Below are 20,852 nucleotides of genomic sequence, written 5' to 3' on the forward strand. Positions count from 1 at the left end.
GGCTTTCAGCCTTCCTTAATTCGCAGTTCTGGAGATATCAAGAACAACATTTGGCCCTCTGTACAGGATGCTTTGATTATGCTTTTCCTGAATGAACACCTGAACATATGTAAGCACCAGTACTTGGGATGCATGTCAGCAGTTCTTGGAATGTTGTCACAGAAGGAATTTTTAATTAACCTGAATAGTACCATAGCATATAAAAAACAACCAGTGACACAAAAAGTGCATAACTATCAATAAAAATAAGCAAAAATAGCTATATTGAATTCTAATGGTCAATAAGGTATTTCATTTAAAAAAAGAATAAGGATTTCCAGAAGAGACACGAAACATCTTCTCAAAAGTAGGGAGATGTTTGGTAAGTGGATCAAAAATAAGATGATGTTTGACAAAGGATATGTATAACTTTTCCATTGATTACGAATATATCTTTCTATATTATTGATAGTTAAAACAAAACATTGAATATTGCAGGGGCCACTGATTTTGAAATCAGTGTCATAACAGCTGCTTTTAAAAATATCATTTGTATTTAATTCTGTTTTAATGTTTGTATATTTTTAGATTTTCAGTTGTATTGGAATGCTTTTAATGTAAGCTGATTTGAGTCTCCTTGTGGAGAAAAAAAGTGGGGTTTAAATAAACGTAATAAATAAAATGCACATTTCCTTATACAGATTCTGGTTAGCAGTAGAAGATTTGAAGAAGAGGCCTATGAGGGAAGTTCCTGCCAGAGTACAGGAGATCTGGCAAGAATTTCTTGCTCCTGGAGCACCGAGTGCCATTAATCTAGATTCAAAAAGTTATGACAAAACTACACAGAATGTGAAGGAGCCAGGACGACATACATTTGGTGATGCTCAGGTTTGCAGAATTCATTCAATATTCCACATAACACATACAGTACAGTCTCACTTATCCAACATTCTGGATTATCCAACACATTTTTGAAGTCAATGTTTTCTATACATTGTGATATTTTGGTGCTAAATTCGTAAATACAGTAATTACTACATAGCATTACTGCGTATTGAACTACTTTTTTTGTCAAATTTGTTGTATAACATGATGTTTTGGTGCTTAACTTGTAAAATCATAACCTAATTTGATGTTTAATAGGCTTTTCCTTAATCCCTCCTTATTATCTAACATATTCACTTATCCAACATTCTGCCAGCCCGTTTATGTTGGATAAGTGAGACTCTACTGTAATCCAATCATTTCCATATTTTCTACAACCTTTTGCTTATCCTTTTTGTACTGCTTCCTTTATCCCTTTGTTCCGATTTAGTTCTCCAGATGTTTGGGACTTCAACTCCTAGAAGTCACAGCCAGCTTGGCCAGCTGTCAAGGAGTCTGGGAGCTGAGGTCCAAAACACTGGTGGACCAAAGTTTGGGAACCCCTGCTTTAATATAATATTATTAGCTGATGTTCTTAATCTTTTTTTCTCACAAGAAGAGGTTTAGAATACGTTTTGAAAGAGAAATAATACCTCTTTTAGATGCATGTTGGCTACCATTAAGAATACTCGGTGTACTCCAAGAAGAAATAAATGTGTTCTGCTTAATCAGCTTGTTTGAGGACATTCTAAAGTCAGACCAAAAATATATTTTTTAATTTGAATCTCACTAAAAATGTTCCTACATAACTACCCACCTCTCCTAGAAATACAAGAGTGCTTATATGTGAGACATTTTCTATTCTACCTTCTCATATTATTCCAGTGTTCAATAATTTATTTTGGAGAATAGATAAAAAGTCTCCCCCAAATTCCATCCTATGAGATTATCAGTAGGATCATTTAGTAGGCATGTGAGTGTGTGTACACAAACACAAACACAAACACATACTTGTTGGAATGGAGCCCCCAGATGGCATAGTGGATTAAGTAAAATAAAATCCCACATTATCTGCTTTGAACTGGAATATATGGCAGTGTGGAATCAGGGCCCATCCAGACAGCCCCTTTAATGCGGGACTTCCCTTATTAAAAAGGAGGATGTCAAGATAATGTTTCTGAAAACCACGAATTAATTCACCACAAACGAGGAAAACCCTGATAGTGGGTTTATTCCACACCTTCCAGGAAGGCTAAATTAGCCTGGAAAACTGTGAGGACACCTACCCCCTCCCCAAAAGCCCCCCAAGCCCCCTTTAAAAAGTAAGAAAAACTTACTGAGCCCCTCCATTAGTGGTCTGACCGCTGTCCTGGCATCAGGAGAATGGGGGGGGGGGGGGAGAAGCAATTTTCCTCTTCTCCCCCCCCCCCCGGGAGGGGGTGCCAGGGTCCGGGTGTTCTCCCGGAAAGTTCTGGGAGAACATCTGGCCACCCGCTGCAGAAAGCATGGGCATCCTGGGTTGTGTGAACAGGCACTCAGGAATATTTGCATTTTTAAGCACAAATTTTCCTGGGATAAATGCCTGTCTGGATGCGCCCTCAGATAACCCAGATATTGTGGATTTTCTGCCTTGATATTCTGGGTTATATGACTGTGTGGAAGGGTCCTTGGATTGGGGATCAGTAATAGGGACCTCAAAGGCAGTGGTTCTCAACCTGTGGGTCCCTACAACTCCCAGAAATCCCAGCCAGTTTACCAGTTGTTAGGATTTCTGGGAGTTGAAGGCCAAAACATATGGGGACTCACAGGCTGAGAACCACTGCTCTAAGGGAAAAAGTGAACTGAAGCTCAGGCTTTTACATCCTTGCAGAACACAGGTCTGGCATACTTGTAACAGCTATTCCCTTCCCAGTTGGTGAGTTTGGATCAAAAACTGTGAGGTAGGTAGATAATGATCCAAAAAGCAAGATCAAATTTTATATTTGACTCTTGATCCAAGATACCACTCATCAGTTCTGTCATTAAGGTGGGCTAGCTTGCAGTACAAATTCACCAAATGGCAAATACAAAACAGAGGTATTCCTGGACAGAACGTTTGGAATTATGGTGAATTTGACAATGGCATATGGTAGTTAGGTGTGCTTGCCTTTTTGAATACCACCATATATATTCATATATGAGTTGGCATCATGTATAAGTTGAGGGTAGGATTTGAGTACAAAATTATGGATTTTTATATGACCCATGGATATGTTGAAGGCCATTCTGTGATGAGGAGAAAACAACAATGCCTCTTCAGTGTGCCAGCCATCCCTGGCCACTGCTGCCATTTTCCTGCCCAGATATTCAAAAGGTCCTGAAGTGATACCATGACAAAGAATGTAGAGGGGCTAGATGCTTTTTAAGCATCTAGCTAGAGGCTTAGAGGCTTAAAGAGCTGGGCATGTTTAGCCTGCAGAAAAGAAGGCTGAGAGGAGACATGATAGCCATGTACAAATATGTGAGGGGAAGTCATAGGCAGGAGGGAGCAAGCTTATTTTCTGCTGCCCTGCAGACTAGGACATGGAACAATGGCTTCAAACTACAGGAAAGGAGGTTCCACCTGAACATTAGGAAGAACTTCCTCACAGTGAGGGCTGTTCGGCAGTGGAACTCTCTCCCCCGGACTGTGGTGGAGGCTCCTTCTTTGGAAGCTTTTAAGCAGAGGCTGGATGGCCATCTGTCGGGGGTGCTTTGAATGCGATTTCCTGCTTCTTAGCGGGGGGTTGGACTAGATGGCCCATGAGGTCTCTTCCAACTCTACTATTCTATGATTCTATGATAAGGTTCTCACAGGAAGGATTTTTTGCTTTTCATCATTCTAATCAGAGAAGGGAATAGTTTCTTTTTCGATGAGATTTAAGGCACAGTACTCATGTTGATCTGTGGATTAGTCAATCCAATACTTTTGGGTTTGTTTTTTGAGTAAAAATTCTAGACTTATAGATGAGTATATAAGGTAGTCAGATTCTTAACCTTCAAACTTTGAATATGTTTGCACAGATACTCTCTTCCCAACCACAGTACCTCTACTGTCTACTTTAGACAGTAGAGTATCACATATTAGGCTTTCAATAGCTCTTATACTCCCAAAATAACTTCTCCAAGCTTTGATAGAATATGTATTCTTTCTACAAAGTTGATTTGGTGCTCCACCTCTGAACTCACTCATCTCATTGGTTTCTGTTCATAGCTCAGCTCTTTTTCTCTATGACTCATTCTTTGTCTCTGATATCAACACTGCAGTCCCTGTAGCCATATGGTACGAGAGAAAAGAAAATGATTCTCACATTCTAAAGACGATTTTTTGCATCTCTTCCAACTTTTGGTTGCCATTGAGAAAACATCAACCAATCAACAAAACAAATGAACTAACAAACCATATGAAGCTATTATAATTCCTTTGGGTAAACGCAGCTGTGATCCATCATTGCTACAAAACAAATCCACAGGGATACTGCAACAAATTCCCGCCTATATGTAATCCTTAAATAGCTTTTTGCTGCTTTGAAGAATTTGATTACAAAATCATCTGGTATCACATGGAATATAAAGGTTTTCACTAGTTATCTTCAGCATAGTGTGTCCAGAAGCAAACTTTTAGCCTTCCAGAAATATTAACATGTAATAGTATAGTATATGCAGTTTTACATATGATCTAGTTTCTAAAGTGTGTGTGCGTGTATATGTGTGTACATGGTTTTATATATTCCTTAAATATTTTCCTTCCAAAATATTTTAGGAGCACATCTACAAATTGATGAAAAGTGACTCCTATCCACGTTTTCTACGATCCAGTGCCTACCAGGAACTACTACAGGCCAAGAAGAAGGTATTGGTTTATCTTCTCTATGTATTCTCAGTCTTTTACTGGTAATTTCTTCCTTACTATATTGATTACTTTCTCTCCTTGTGTAACTCAACTGCACATCTGATAGGGGAGAAGGTTACTTCAGTTCTGAGCATCATACAACACTAGAGGGACAATTGTTTATTTTGCATCTCACATGTCTGAATAGGCTGAGTTAAATAATTCCATTTTGGTTCTACAATGATCTGAGTCAAAAGTTTAAATTAAAGAAATGTGTATGCTTCAAAGATTTTACCTTTTGCTTATTTAATTTATGTAATTATGTGACTTACATCCAATTGCTTATCACATCTAAATTAGATCCATTGAATGAAAGGCTAAATGCTAAGTAAAAAATTATCAAGATCTCACTGTTTCAACTTTTATATCCTATTTAGGACTAGCAGTTGGATTAGATTTTCTTTATTTAAGTGTAGTGTGCTTCAGTTTTGGGCCCTCCCAGAAGTCCAAGCCACTGCCATGCTGGTAGCTGAAGTCTAAAACATCTAGAGGCCCAAATGTGGAGAACCTATAGTGCAATCCTAATCATGTTGAATCAGAAGAAAATTCTACCAAAGTCAGGGAACCATGCACTTAGATTTATAATTTTACAGAGCCAATATCCCATGTTCTACATATTACTGGGAATTATGTTTGTCTTTTCATATAACCTCTGTTTGTGCATAATGTCTGGATGGCCAATCCTAGAACATATAGGGGGCATGGGCCCATGCAACTACCTTTACCTTATTATTCTCTCCTTCTCATGTTGAATGGCTGGATATTATTAGAAGGGTCTACTCAGTCAGAAGCTCTTCTTTATTAGCATTCTTGCATGTACAACCAAATGCTCATAGAAGCACCTTCTGACTTTCTTATTCAACAAAGAAGGTTCAAAAGTGAAGGCTGACTCTACTGTAAGGAAATGTGAAGTATATTTCATAAGCTGAAGTGATGGTGAAGCTCAAATGCCTTAGCGTTTGGGAATGGGGCCAGATTTACATATCATCTAATTTTTAAAGTTTTTCCTCCAGTTTTTATGGTTTCATACATTCATTAATTAGAATTCTTCATTTTTCTAATACATTAGTTGGAATACTTTTTTATTCTCTTGATATAGGCATAATACATAGGTCTGTAGCCTTACACTAGAGTTTCATCATTACTCAAAGTTGGGCTATTCTGTCTTGGAAGTATTTCCCATGGAATGATCATGAACTTCAAGGACAAAAAGCCAATATGTGGGCCCTCTAGCATGCATGGATATTAAATTTAACCCAATGAGAACAGAAAGGTTTGGGAGAAAAGAAAGTAAGAATTTTCATTATTATTTTCCTTTCTGCCAAGCCTCCTGCTCTGACTGGGTTAGAGAGAGATTGGAATGAATTCAATGAGATATTAGGGAAAGACAACATTCAAGTGAGAATTCTTGTATGATTCAGCTATGAAATTATTGCTCTTTTAATACCCCTCCCAATCTCCATTTAGTTCCTCTATCTTAGTTTTACCACTGTATTACCACTTCACCACCAGGGTTCTCAGAGCAGATAAGTGAAAGGATTAAGAAGTACAGCCACCCACAAAAAAAACAACAATTGAAAACAAGAAATATAAGAGATAAGAAGAGCACATGAAACACATCCCAGTGCCCTCTCTGTTCCAACTCTACTAATTGTCCCAGCATACAAATGATCTGGCTTTGAAATATCAGCAGGGTGCAGTGGCTATGTGAAAGGAAATCTGAGCATTTCTAGTTATTGAGAAATATGGAGAAAATAAAATTGTCAGCAGCTTAAGGATACTATAGAAATCAGTAGTGTGCTCATTGGCACTCACTGCATCCTCTGTGTCCTGAAAGACAACACCTCTGCTGACCAAGTGCATAAACTGCTTGTAACACAAACACATCAGATTTAGGATATCATCAGATGGATTTTACAAAGCCGGGGACAGTGGGGAAAATTGTGAGGCAGTTTCATGCTGCATTCCCTATCATCGGGGCTTATTGGGAGTCATGGTATCGCTTCCATGATGTTTCCTCACTTCCCCTGTTTCCTCTTCACCTCCTCCAGCTTTCTTGTGTGAGGAGTCAGGTGTATACCCAAATTCTCTAGGCTCCATTTCTCTGCACTGCCTGCACTCTGCCAGTACGAAGCCCCACCAGAAGTAGTCCTGAGTCATAGGATGGGCTTCAGGGGACTCCATGCTGGCAGTGTGCCAGCAGCACAGAGAAGCAGGGAGAAGACACTTCTCTTTCTTAGTGTGATGAGGTCCTATATTGTCTATATTTCTTAGGGTACATCTACACTGTAGATTTCATTCTGCTTTTCACCGATTTAACTGTGATGAGGTTGAGGGGAAGCAACAGGTGCCCAAGCACCCTGGGCAGGTGTTGCCAGGATCGCTGTGATCCACAGCAATTCTTGGCAATTCCAGTGGCACATGTGACAAGGTCATAACACTCACAGTAGGTTGAACCCCTAATATTTAATAACTCATACACATATAGAATAAACATTTCATACAATGAAACAAAACAAACCATCTAGTATTTAAGTTATATTTTGCAGAATGTCAGCCCCCATTTTGTTCCACTTTCACATTTTGTTTAATATCACACTAATCTGATCTACATATCACTAGCCAAAGATCTTGATCCAAAGAACATTGCATTCATTGGCGTACTCTCTCAGCACTATTAGGATGGTTCTACACTGCCTTAAAATCCACATTATTAAAACAAATAATCCAGTTATCTGCTTTGAACAGGATTATATGAGTCTACAGTGCCATATAATCTAGTTCAAATCACATAATCTGAATTTTATGTTTCAGTGTAGCTCCAGCCTTAGTGACACATGGACTCTGCTGGAGCTGTGCAGTACTTTTCTGCATATCAGAGACCATATTCCAAAGGGCAATTTGGTCCTATAAACCTGCTTTTGTGTGCAGATTCTTCTTCCTGGATCAAGAGAGAGAGAGAGAGAGAGAGAGAGAGAGAAAAGCAAAACCTTTCTCGTTATCATCCTGTGAACATAGGCATCTTTTTTGGTACTTGTCTTTTGTTTTGTGATTTGTACATGAGCTTTGTGTTTTACCATCCCAGCCCATCACATCTTTATTCCTTTATTTTTCTGGTCTATTCTTTTTGGCTTCTTTTGTTTGGTTTTCTGTTCCTTTATTATTTTTCTTTCACTTTAAGTTGGGAAACACATTGGATCGCCGAACGTCTTTTGAGAAATTCACACGCAGTGTGGTAAGTTTATAATCCTGTAAGTGAGCCTTATGGTTAACTGATTTTTCTCCAGTGTTTCAGTGAGAAGCCAGCAAGCACTGCTTCAACACAGGCCCCAAGGAAATTGTTATAAATGATCATTTGAAGGGCAGCTGTAGTGTAGGCAGACAAATGTCCATATCTTTTCTCTTTTTCTGGAAAAAGAAAAGTGAAATCTTTTCCTTCAAAGAGGGAAAGATTGAGATGAAACTAAGGCCCCATTTACACTGACCATTTCATGCAGTTCAAAACTTGCTTCAAACTGTGGTGGCCAGACATTAAACTCCCACAAAAGCGTATGAAAGAAAGCCCCTAATTTGCATAAATGCTTTGTGGTTTGGCATCGTGGCTTCAAGCTGATTCTAGATTTCCTATGCAATAATCTGCACAACACAACCCAGTTTCAAATTACATTGAATGGTCAGTGCAGATGGTGTCTGAAACAAAGTAACAGTCCACATCTACAAGTCATCCTTTAAAATGTTGCATTTGTTTTGGTATTATTATTATTATTATTATTATTATTATTATTATTATTATTATTATTATTATTTTGAAACATGTGTCAGTGCCTATGGATCACTTTCTTTCAGTCATGTGCAAGTTCAAACTAAAGAATTCAACACATTTATTTTTGTAGGGCAGAAACATCCCAATTTTTCCTTGCCATAAAAACTGTACACCAACACTGAGGGCGAGCTCTAACCTGTTATGAAAAGAGGTAGAAAGATCTTGGCTTCTACTCCAATTTGTTGACATTGTCTGCTGAACCGTGTGCATTTAATGTATGCAGGTGTGTGTATGTGTGGGTTTGTGTGCGGGTTTATGCATTTGGGTGTGCGTGTATACGTGTGCTGTGTTGTGGCTTTTGCTGTGACAACCAATTAAAGAAGCTGTTTGATAATTAATAAAGCACATCAGCAAAGATCTCGGTTTTTGTTTTCATTTTCTTGATAAGGGATCAAAATATAATATTTATAAATCACATTTCTTAATCATTTCCAAATAAGCAAGGGTTTAAACACAACCTAAAAAACAGTTACTAACAAAAACAGTTAACAAAAAGATTGAGAGCTGCCTTTGGTGCCTGCAAGCACTTGGGGAAAGGAAATTAGATAGCAAGATTTAGAGAAACACATACTTTAAATCAAGTATCATGTAAATTTAAGAACTGCAATGGCTTTGGGACTCTCACTCAGATCCTATTTATATCCATGGGCCTCAGTTACTAAGACTTATCAACCACACAAAAACAAGTCATTAGTGGGGACTTTGAAACAAAAACCCCTATTTTTGCATGGTGATTTTGCCACAGCATGTTCTTCTGTGAGTTCTGTATTGTCAAGGGTGGGCAGCTAACTGTGGAGGGGTGGGTCTATAAAAGATTTGGATATGCATAACTATTTTTCTTTACTTATAATTATAAAACAAAATGTGAGGCTCATGTAGCATTTCATGGGAGGCTTTTTCTTTGCAATGGCTATGACAGTGCAAATAATAACATGAGCATAAAATAAAACAGCACTGCAACTCCCTTCTGCTTCCTTCCTGTGCTAGCATAAGTGGCAAAGTCTTTAAAAAACCTGAGCACAGGTAAACATGATTTCAATGTGTGTTGTCTTCAAAAAGTGTTCAGACCCTTGTAGCCAAGCTGTTGGAGCCAGATGGCCAAATTACAAATGCACATGCCTCTCCTGCTTAAATAGATTTCAATATCTTTTCTATCCAAAGCTCTGGTATGCTATATAAAGCTCTAAATGATTTGGGAGTCAGGGCTCATCTATAACAGGTAGTTTAGCCCAGTGTAAATTTGCTCTGCAGCAGCCTTGGATTGATCAAGTTTGTGTTGAATTAGGAGCCATTGTCTAGACCACATCCACTCCATTGGACTGTCAGCTCCTCTTTGTTGCCGCCACCACTTCTAACCAGCTGCAGAATACTGTGGTTAGCTGTGCTGGTGCTAGAACAGAGTTCCCATGTGACCAACAAGAAGGAGGATGTGTCTTTCCCCCATTTCTTGCGGGGTATGCGGGCACCCGATTCTGACATCACCATACATGATTGTCAGGACCACTCACTTGGACAGAGCTCTGGCCAGCTAGGAATGGCAACAGGGCATGGTCAATTCTCTTTCCCTGCATGGATAACTACAAGAAAAGGATGATAGTGGCAGTGTCCTTCTGCACATCAGATTGGACTGGAACAGATATGATCCAGTTGGCCTGACTGACCTGAAGTCCTGGGATATTCTAGCATTTCAGGCAAACTCCAAAAATGCTAGAATTTGGAGCAAAGTCATTTTAAAGCAAAAAACTTGGAATACTAACCGGAAGCTGCTGGACATTATGAGGTCTTCAGCAGTCCTTTCCCAGTGAGTATGAGTTTTGGGAAAGTGTAGACAGGACATGTATACTTTGATTAAAATGAAAGACGGCCTTCTAAATGGCTGCCCCCATTATGAGGCGCTTCCTGCTAAGGAAGGCTAGGTTAGTTCACTTTGTGTTGTCTATGTGACAACAAGCAAAGGCCTACTTATTCACACAGATTTTTGGTTTTTAAGATTATTTGTTGGCAGTATAGATTTTTAACTATGGTTCCAGGCTATGCATTGGTGGCAGGGAGGGAGAGCAGTGCTGAAGGTGGAAAAAGAGTAGTCTCTCTTCCTGAGGAATGGTTTCTGAATCTCTCAATACTTCTGATATTAATATTTGGTGTGTTGATATGAGTCACTTAGTTAGCCTAGTTGAAATTGCAAGGTTGCAAATGAGTTCAAACATGGAGATTTTGATGCTACTGTCTGTCATGCTATTTAATTTCTGTGCCACTGCTTCTAAAGTAAGTTACACATGTGCACCAAGGGGACCCTATTTTGGGAATAAATTCTGGGTTCCAGTCTAACATAATCTAGCCTTGGTTGCTAGTATTATTTATTTATTTATTTATTTATTTATTTATTTATTTACAGTATTTATATTCTCACCCCAAAGGGGACTCAGGGCGGATCACATTACACATATAAGGAAACATTCAATGCCATAACATAGAACAGAGACAGAGACAGACGCAGGCACCGGACTGGCCTCGAACTCATGACCTCTTGGTCAGAGTGATTTGTTGCAGCTGACTACTAACCAGCTTGTGCCACAGCCTGGCCCTTCATTTCTATCCTGCTCTTCTCACCCCGCAGGGGGCTCAGAGTGGCATACCACATACATCTAGGCAAAAATTCAATGCCGCATTATAAAAACCAAATAAAACACAACATGAAATCACTAGAAACAATTGACATATAAATGCAATTTAAAATCATTAACATACTTATACATAAAAATAGCATCTAGATACATCGCATTACTAGATACATCTAGAAATGTGGAGGTTATCTACTACTACTGCTGCAAAAATGGTTTTGCTGTGACTTTTCCAGGCACAATTCTGCTCAACGAACAAATTGTTGTTAAGGTCACAGAACCACATGACCAATAGAACTAACTTGACATAATCTCAAAAGCACTAAATTAAAGACAACATTCAGCAGCACCAAATCATTTACCTCTATGGCAAGAAAAATCTCTAGTAGCATATGTTATGTAAGTGCTACTAGGAGGAAGAAAAACCAAGTGAAAAGGAAAAGGTTTGTGGAAATAATTTTACTAGGGGAATGCTTTCAAAAATGGTCTTAGAAATCTTTGTTTTAAAGCATTGCTTACTGATAGTTAATAGATTTGCAGCCTTCAATGCTATTAAAAAGACATAGAAATTATGGGTTTTAAAAAAGTAATTCTCACCTACTAGTGCTGCCAAGCACCAGAAGCAATTCACACTGGTTTATTTTTCACACAATGACAAATATAGCCATTATTGTTATCTTAAGCATACATTGTTCACTGGCTAATGTCATAATTACTAATTGATGCCAGCAATAACAATTAAGGAGGAATTAATTCTTGTCCAGATGTGGCCTCCAGATGTTGGATCAACATCTATTAGACCTATACCAGTATTGCCAGTGGTGAAGGATTACGGGAGTTGCAGTCCAATAACACTGCAGAGCCTCTATGTTCCCATCCCTGGCTTAGTCTGGGGTGACCTTACAGCTATGCAAGACTGATAATGGTCTCAATGAATTCAAGTGCCATAATGAGGAGCAACCAAGCAATACCTTTGATTGATTTGTGTGTTATATTTTAAATGTAAGCAATATCAGAACTCAAATTATTTTGAAACATACATTTGACTGTGTAAATGAATGTATTTCACATCTTAACTGAATAATTTTAATGGGAGGTATTCAGATCTTGAGGACAAAGATCATGTTTGGGTGATGCCACTACTGAATACTGAGCAATGAGATCAATATTTTACTTGAGGGGTTCGAGTGAGCATTTGAAAGATGTGTGTCATTATTTTTGAAAAGCATAAAATTGATCTTGATAATGCCAAATTAGTATAAACCGCAGAATTTAAAATGATAAGTTTTATTTATCATTAGTAAATGTTTAGCTTTGTCCAGGATACTTATTATTACATCAGGAGCCCCTGGTGGCGTACTGGATCAAACCCTTGTGGCAGCAGGACTGATGACTTGAACATTGGGCTGCTGGCCTGAAGGTTGTCAATTCGAATCCAACCCGGGGAGAGCATGGATGAGCTCCCTCTGTTAGCTCCAGCTCCATACAGGGACATGAGAGAAGCCTACCACAAGGATGGTTAAAACATCAAAACATCTGGGTGTCCCCTGGGCAATGTCCTTGCAGATGGTCAATTCTCTCACACCAGAAGCGACTTGCAGTTTCTCAAGTTGCTCCTGACACGAAAAAAATTAATACATCACTCAAATTCTCTGCTCCATCCATTTTTGATGAGTGATAGTTGTCTGTGTGAATTGATTCAATAGTGGACTTGCATCTGAACTGCCCTGTCAGTGGCATTGGAACTATAGTAGTCAATTTATTCAAGGTGATATCTCCTGATACTATAATAATAAAGTGATGAACCATCCATATGTGAAATAGCCTTGGGTTAGGCTTGACCATATTTAATGTACTGAGGCACAAAAGTTAGCCTTTCCCTGCAGAAAGGTAGGTTCTTGGTGTAATGAACGGGGGTTTTCAGTGATCATGCCTCTATCTTCTGTCTTCTTTTGTTTGTTTTGTTTTTTCCTCAGGGGAAATCGCTCACATCAAAGAGATTAACCAGTCTAGTGCAGTCCTACTAAAAGGATCGCCTTGTAGCATGGAAGCAGACTCAATCATGACACATACTTTGTAGCTCACTAATTGCCTGAAATCAGAGGACAATTGAACAAGATGTTGCATGAGCAAGGACCTGACTTGTTTTCTTTTGTGTATATCAAGGCATTACAGACTCCAAGGGACTCGCTAAACTTTCGATGCCTCCATTTTGAAAACTCTCTGCTCACTTTCGCCTTCATATCAAGCTGGATCTGTGTCTTTTAATTTTCTGCAAGCTCAAGTACAGTGAAAAAAAAAGGCTTCTGTTAGGCACAGTTGATTTACAGTACTGTCAGCCACAAACTGGAAGAAATGTTTTTAAAAAAGAAAAGAAAAAAGAAAACAGAATATATTAATAAATATATCTACTATGGCATCACAGCTACTGCACAAAAAATTAGCACAGAAAGTTCCATCTCACAGATGTATTCACATCAAGAAAGAAAGGCTGTGTCTTTGTCTGTTGTCTGTATAGTCTATGTTAATGTTTCTTGCATTTATTTTTATACCATATTTTATGGGGGAAAAGAACATCTTTTACTCCAAATGTATTAAAGCTAATCCTTCCTCTGTAAATTTGTGTATGTTTATATTGTTGTTTTCTCTTTCATTAAAATATGCAGAATCTCTTCCCTTTGGTAGTAAAATGGTGTTGATGAACTTTTCTTGAATTGGTCAAAAACCCATGTTTTTTCTTCTTTTTGAATGATGCAACATCCTGGCAAGAAGAATCCTGCTCTGATGAGAATCTTCACAGTTTGGGACATAGTCTATACAAAAATTATTTGTGGTTGTGCTGTATTTTCTGCATAGGAAACAATATTTTCTGTGCCAAAATGTTGCTCGGTGCAAAGAAAATGATGTTTTCTGCATATAGAATTGTGTTTTCTTTGTAAAACACTCACATGTTAATTTTGTGGTGAATAAGTTATGATTTTGAATAGCTTTAAAAGACTCCTCAGTATGAAGAAAATTGCTAAAATTGCTCTCTTTGGGAAGAATTAATGAAGAAATACACCTCCAATTTATTTCCTCTTTAACAAATCACATTGCATCAGAAAATTACAGAAAACCAAAACATTCACAGGCTAGCTTTTATTGGTGTATTAACTGCTTTTCCTCCCATCATGCAAACAATGTAATTCCCAATAATGCATGTCAATTACTGTAACTATCTATCATTATGGTTCATTTTGCCTTGTTTTCGAGGACTGCTTTCTGTGTGCAGTAACTTTTTCATGCTCCGCTTACAAACACCTTTCACACAACATGTATGAATGTAGGATTTTTTGTGTCTTTTTATGATATACAAACAACTGGCAAATACATTTGCCTATAACTATCCTCCTCACAAAAAAGGAACCATTATTTAAAAAAGAGATACAAGGGGGATAATATGAATTTGAGAGTAAATGTACATAGCACTTCCCACTTTTATTTCACATTAGTTCCTTGCATTACTCACACAACATACTTGCCAACATGTTTCCCCTTTTCAGTACAGTATATTACCAGGCAGATAGCTGTTTCCTCTAGAGCATAAGCATTAATCTTATAAGCTACTATGAAGGTAGCACTGTGTTCAGTCCCTCACCATTTTCCCAAATTGCAGGAAAACATGGAAACATCCCCAACCCCATGCATACAACCCTTAGAACAGTGTTTCTCAACCTTGGGGTCAGGACCCCTTGGGGGTCATGAGGGGACTTTCAGAGAGTTTGCCCAAGGCCATCAGAAAACACATATTTCTGATGGTCTTAGGAACCCCATTGGCAGAGAAGACTGGAGATCTCTCCACCTATCCTTCTCCTTTTTGGAAACAGACAGCAAATCCTCTCACCAAAAGCCCTCCTCCTGCTCTGATTAGCTGGCCTCTGAACCGGCCTCTCAGCCAAGCAGAGGGCTATTTCTGAAACTCCAAGTGGAGAGGGGAGAGCACTATGTGCCCTTCCCTAAATCATTGTCAGTTCCTTCCAAATCCCTCCAGTATTTTGGTCATGGGGGGTTCTGTGTGGGAAGTTTGGCCCAATTCTATCGTTGGTGGGATTTGAGGGGCTCTTTGATTGTAGGTGAACTATAAATCCCAGCAACTACAACTCCCAAATGTCAAGGTCTATATTTCCCAAACTCCACCAGTGTTCAGATTTGGGCATATTGACTATTCATGCCAAATTTGGTCCAGATCTATCATTGTTTGAGTCCACAGTGCTCTCTGGATGTAGATGAACTACAGCTCCAAAACTCAAGGTCAATGCCCACCAAACCTTTCCAGTATTGCCAGTTGGTCATGGGAGTTCTTTCTGCCAAGTTTGGTTCAATTCCATCATTGGTGGAGTTCAGAATGCTTTTTGATTGTGGGTGAACTATAAATCCCAGCAACTACAACTCCCAAATGACAAAATTATTCCCCCACCAACCCCGACAGTATTCAAATTTGGACATATCAGGTATGGGTACCAAATTTGGTCCAGTGAAAGAAAATGCATCCTGTTGTGATGGAGTCTTTAAGTAGAGATCCTACTAGTTGTATTAGAAGAGGCAGAAAAACTGCTTGTGAGCAAGACTCTGATGAGGAGCAACAAAGGAAGCGAATCAGAGCCCTCTGATGATGATATCTTTGAGGGTTTTGAAGGGGATTGTGGGACTGGGAGTCAGGAGGATAGGATGTCAGACTCTGGGAGTGAGGTGATGGATTGGACTAAGGTTCAGGAGATCCGGGAGATTCTTGAGGCGCCCACAAGCAGTGGTACATTTGAGAGATGGCATGGAGAAGATACAGATGGATCCTGGGGAGTTATGGGTTTGGATAGAAGGTGGTCTAGCTGGAGAGATTGTAGAAGGGCTGCAGCTGGAGGTGGGGTGTTGGGTGACTCCAGCTCTGATGAGGATTTGCAGCAACTAGCTGTGGATGGGGTGTTGGCTGGCTCAAGTTCAGAGGAGGACTTGTAGATAAAAGTAAGTTTGTTGCTAATGTAACTTTGCAATTGGCAAGGTGTTTGTTGGGCGCTTTCGGGATCTCTGTTTCAGAAGACGTGTTTGGAAGACTGCTTTGGAACGTAAGTGTTAACCCGGGTCTTTAGTGGCAATGGGGGCTGGCATTGTGTGGGTTTGCGCTGGATTGTCTTGTGTTGGTTTTATGCATTAGCTGCTGGCTTGCCTCTGTCGCTTTGGCTCTTTGTGTTTACCTTGGACTGGAATTCGGTGACTGTGACTTCTTCCTGACAACCTGAACTGGAATTCGGTGACTGTGACTTCTCCCTGATGATTTGGACTGGAACTCGACGCCTGTGACTTCTCCCCAACAATGCGGACTGGACATGGCAGCTGTGACTTCTCCTTTACAACTTGGTTTTGCTTTAGCAACATTTTGGGGCATTGTGTGACTGTTGGTCACTGTGGGTTACTGCTGGTAGCTTTCATGTGTTTGTTTAGCTCCAACCAGCAGGTGGAGCAAGTTTCCAGCCTTTTCAAATAAATTTGTTTTAATCTGGATTATTTCCCAGGATAATCCAGATTATATCCCAAGTTTGGGTCTTTTGAGTTCTTTTTGGACATTGTTACCTTACACTGAAGAGAAAGTGTTTTGAGCCTCCTTTTGGTTGTTTCTTAGGCTCTTTTGTGTTGTTTTTGCAATAAACTGAGTTGTTTATATTGGCTGGCGTCTGACTCGTAACACATCCTGTATATCAAATATTTACATTAAGATTCATAACAGTAGCAAAATTACAGTTATGAAGTAGCAACGAAAATAATTCTATGGTTGGGGTTCAGCACAACATGAGGAATTGTATTAAGGGGTCATGGAATCAGAAAGGTTGAAAACCACTGTCTTAGAACCACCTACTACCTTCAAAAATTTCATATCTGAGATTGGTGATAGGAGTGATGTCATATTATTTCCTTCTGTCATTTTAAAAAGGATTACAGAGGACAATAAAGAGTGAGATGAGGCTGAAGAATGCATATATTCATTTAATTTCATAAAATGTATGAGAGCACAATAAAGGTATTTGGGTTTGTTGTGTGTAGATGGGTGCAAGCCATGGGGGGGGGGGATTCTTGAAGGAGTGATTTCTTTGTACTTTCCTCCCTTTGCTCCCATGTCATTTGACTGATTTCTACCAAATGGTCTTCTGAAGCAGGAAGGGATTCTAACCAAACTTCCTTCTCTCAAATCTTTCTGAATAAACTTCAGAGGCTTGCTGTCAACAATGGGGTGTGACAATTTTCAGATGCTCATAAAGTCAAACTAAAATGAATTTCTGAAGAAAAAAATAACTAGCAAATCTGGGATGGTTGTTCATAAGCAGGGCCGGCCCCACTATAGAGGCCACGTGAGGCCTTCGTCTCGGGCGCAGGTCCGGGGAGGCGCCGTCAGGCTGGGCGGGAGGCGGGGCACCACCCTGACGGTGCCCCGCCTCCCGCCCAGTGCGCCCTGGCCTGGCTGGCCTTGCCCGGCCAGCTGCCGGCTGGGTAAGGCCAGCCAGGCCACAAGGCTTGCCCGGCCAGCTGCCACAAGGCCAGGGTGCACTGGGCGCGAGGCGGGGCACCGTCAGGGCGGTGCCCCGCCCTCCCGCCCAGCGTGCCCTGGCCCCGCCTCCCATGCTGCGTGGGAGGCGGGGCCAGGGCAAATAAAGTGGCCCCGCCTCCCACGCTACTCCCGCTCGCCCGTCTGGCCTTTTCTAGCTGGCCAGACTGCAGCGGAGGTCCCTCCAGGCCGCAATCGTGGGCGGGGCCAGGGCACAGGAGGCGGGGGCGGTGGCGGGGGCGCTTTTCAGCACCCCCGCTTAACATTGAAAAATATCTCCGGCCGGCCCTGTTCATAAGAGAAGGGTTTCATTGAAGTTTTTGTACTTCTACAATATATTACATTAGACCAAAAAGCTAAAAGAAAAGTATTATGACTGAACTAATTCCGGGATGCTTTTTAAGTAGTTGCCTAAGAGAACATAGGTTCCTTGCCAAGAAAATGTGTTGAAGAACATGTATGTTTGTATGTATATAAGCTTTCTGTTGTATAACTGCAAGGTGACTTTTGGTTATGGCAACTCTATCATGAGATTTTCTTGGGAAGAGTTACTCAGATGGAGTAAGTTTCCATGGTAAAGTGAAAGACAGAAAACATTTTTTTCCAGGAGTCTTATTCTAGTACTAAAACCACTATACTTTGTTGTTTATTTGTTCAGTCACTTCCAACTCTTTGTGACCTCATGGACCAGTCCATGCCAGAACTCTCTGTCAGCTGTCCACCCCAGCTCCTTGAAGGTCAAGCCAGTCACTTCAAGGATACCATCCATCCATCTTGCCCTTGGTTGATGCATGAAACCTTAGAAATATCATCTATGTTGAACATCCCTCACCTAATAGTAACAGTCTGGTACAAAAACCAGAGTTAGACATTACACTTCATATAAATGCTTGATGGGAAGTGGAAGAAACTGCTCCTATGCTTTGGGACAATCACTTTAGCAAAGCAGCAAGTAAATAATTTTTTTATCCAGAGAGGCTTTTAATAAAATGGCATTGTTGTAATTATGTCATTGTATTGTGTAATTTCTAAAACCCATTTAGAGTCTATTTTTTAAATGTAGTAACAGTTAAACTATAGTTTAAATGTTGATTTTAACGGTTATCTTCTTAATATGTAAGGTACATTAAGTTCATCTCTTGAAAAGAAAGGTGGAGTACTAATAAAGATGATAAAGATGATGAAAATGAAGAAGACAATAACATAGTCACAAATACGGTTGGTGGGAACGAGAGAGAGGGCCTTTTCAGTGGTTGCACCATGGCTCTGGAACTCCCTTCCAAAGACATCAGAATGGCCCCCTCCCTACTAACTTTCAGGCGCCAAATAAAAACGTTTCTCTGGAATCAGGCCTTCAATAAAGAATAATACGAGAGCGATAGGCGCCACAGTAATATTTGGGCTGAACCTTTTTTGTGCAATATCTTTATGGACAAGTGGCAATTGGGCGTATAATGGTTTCAGTTTATTTTATTTAGTTTTAACTATACCTAAATGTTGAATGTATTTTAATCTGAAACGTGTTCTATTATGGTCTAACTGCTTTAGTATGTTTCAATAGTTATTTTTAATTATGTCTACTTCTTTTATCCCCATGTAGCTTGTATGTTTTATACCTTGTTGTTAGCCGCTTTGAATCCCCAAAGGGGGAGAGAAACAGGATATAAATTAATAATAATAATAATAATAATAATAATAATAATAATAGTATAGGCTGGTCCAAACCAAAGGACAGTATGTTGCTCTTTGTCCCCAACCCATATGCTGAAGTTGATTAGACTAGTTAGCTGAAAATTACTTAAACTTTCGCAATAGTTTCATGTCCTCCATGACTCAAAAAACAGCATGTTAATTTAGAGCTTCTAAGAGAAATTGGGAAACTTTCAGGGGAGTTAATAGGTAAGACTTGAAAGGCTATATTTCTGTCTGTCTTCTACAACTTCATAAGATGAATCTTAATTTGGCGTTATATGCTGGTTCTATGATAGTTTAGCCACAGAGCCTGCAGGCTCCCATCCCATGATGTAACACTACTTCTGGTGGGGCTCTGTAGCTAAACCATCGTGGAACCAGCGTATGCTGCTATGGCAGCAACATGGGAGTTTTGCACCAGCAACAGTGGGGGTAAGCCAGGCAGCTGATGTTTCCCCCATGCGATGGGATTATTGGTGAGTTGGGTGATGTGGAGCCAGGGCCGGCCGGAGATATTTTTGAATGTGAAGCGGGGGTGCTGAAAAGCGCCCCCGCCACCGGCCCCGCCTCCCGCGCCCTGGCCCCGCCCAGCGTGCCCTGGCCCCGCCTCCCACGCAGCATGGGAGGCGGGGCCAGGGCACGCTGGGTGGGGGGGCGGCGCCAGAGTTGGCCCCGCCTCCCACGCTACTCTCGCTCGCCTGTCTGGCCTTTTCTAGCTGGCCAGACTGCAGCGGAGGTCCCTCCAGGACCTGAAGGTACCTCCGCTGCAGTCTGGCCAGCTAGAAAAGGCCAGACGGGCGAGCGGGAGTAGCGTGGGAGGCGGGGCCACCTCTGGCCCCGCTCCCCCCTGCCCAGCATGCCCTGGCCCCGCCTCCCACACTGCGTGGGAGGCGGGGCCAAGGCACGCTTGGCGGGGGGGCAGAGTTGGCCCCGCCTCCCACGCTACTCCCGCTCTCCCGTCTGGCCTTTTCTAGCTGGCCAGACTGCAGCGGAGGTTCCTTCAAGCCGCAATCGTGGCCTGGAGGGACCTCCGCTGCAGTCTGGCCAGCTAGAAAAGGCCAGACAGGCGAGCGGGAGTAGCGTGGGAGGCGGGGCCAACTCTGGCGCTGCCCCCCCCGCCCAGCGTGCCCTGGCCCCGCCTCCCATGCTGTGTGGGAGGCGGGGCCAGGGCACGCTGGGTGGGGGGCGGGGCCAACACTGGCCCCGCCTCCCTCACTATTCACCCTGGCCCCGCCTCCCACACAGCGTGGGAGGCGGGGCCAGGGCACGCTGGGCGGGGCCAGGGCGCGGGAGGCGGGGCCGGTGGCGGTGGTGCTTTTCAGCACCCCCGCTTCACATTCAAAAATATCTCCAGCCGGCCCTGCCTCCCGCCCAGCCTGACGGCGCCCCCCT

At 41.2% G+C, this 20,852-nt stretch overlaps 1 protein-coding gene across 8 annotated transcripts in view; it reads left to right on the forward strand.

The window, feature by feature from the left end:
• Nucleotides 1–13,869, forward strand: part of rgs7 (regulator of G protein signaling 7) — a 204,919-nt gene extending 191,050 nt beyond the window's left edge. For 4 of the 8 annotated variants that reach the window (XM_062975075.1, XM_062975087.1, XM_062975102.1 and 1 more), the window contains 4 exons: nucleotides 681–867; nucleotides 4,625–4,714; nucleotides 7,935–7,988; nucleotides 13,174–13,869. In XM_062975075.1, coding sequence (XP_062831145.1) covers nucleotides 681–867; nucleotides 4,625–4,714; nucleotides 7,935–7,988; nucleotides 13,174–13,224 — 382 coding nt within the window. In that variant the 3' untranslated portion in view covers nucleotides 13,225–13,869. Of the gene's footprint in view, nucleotides 1–680; nucleotides 868–4,624; nucleotides 4,715–7,934; nucleotides 7,989–8,646; nucleotides 8,728–13,173 lie in introns of all 8 variants that reach the window. The other 4 variants (XM_062975078.1, XM_062975089.1, XM_062975079.1 and 1 more) reach the window with 2 other exon arrangements.
• The last annotated feature ends 6,983 nt before the right edge of the window (nucleotides 13,870–20,852 follow it).

Source organism: Anolis carolinensis, chromosome 1 (genome assembly GCF_035594765.1).
Source record: "Anolis carolinensis isolate JA03-04 chromosome 1, rAnoCar3.1.pri, whole genome shotgun sequence".
NCBI lineage: Eukaryota > Metazoa > Chordata > Lepidosauria > Squamata > Dactyloidae > Anolis > Anolis carolinensis.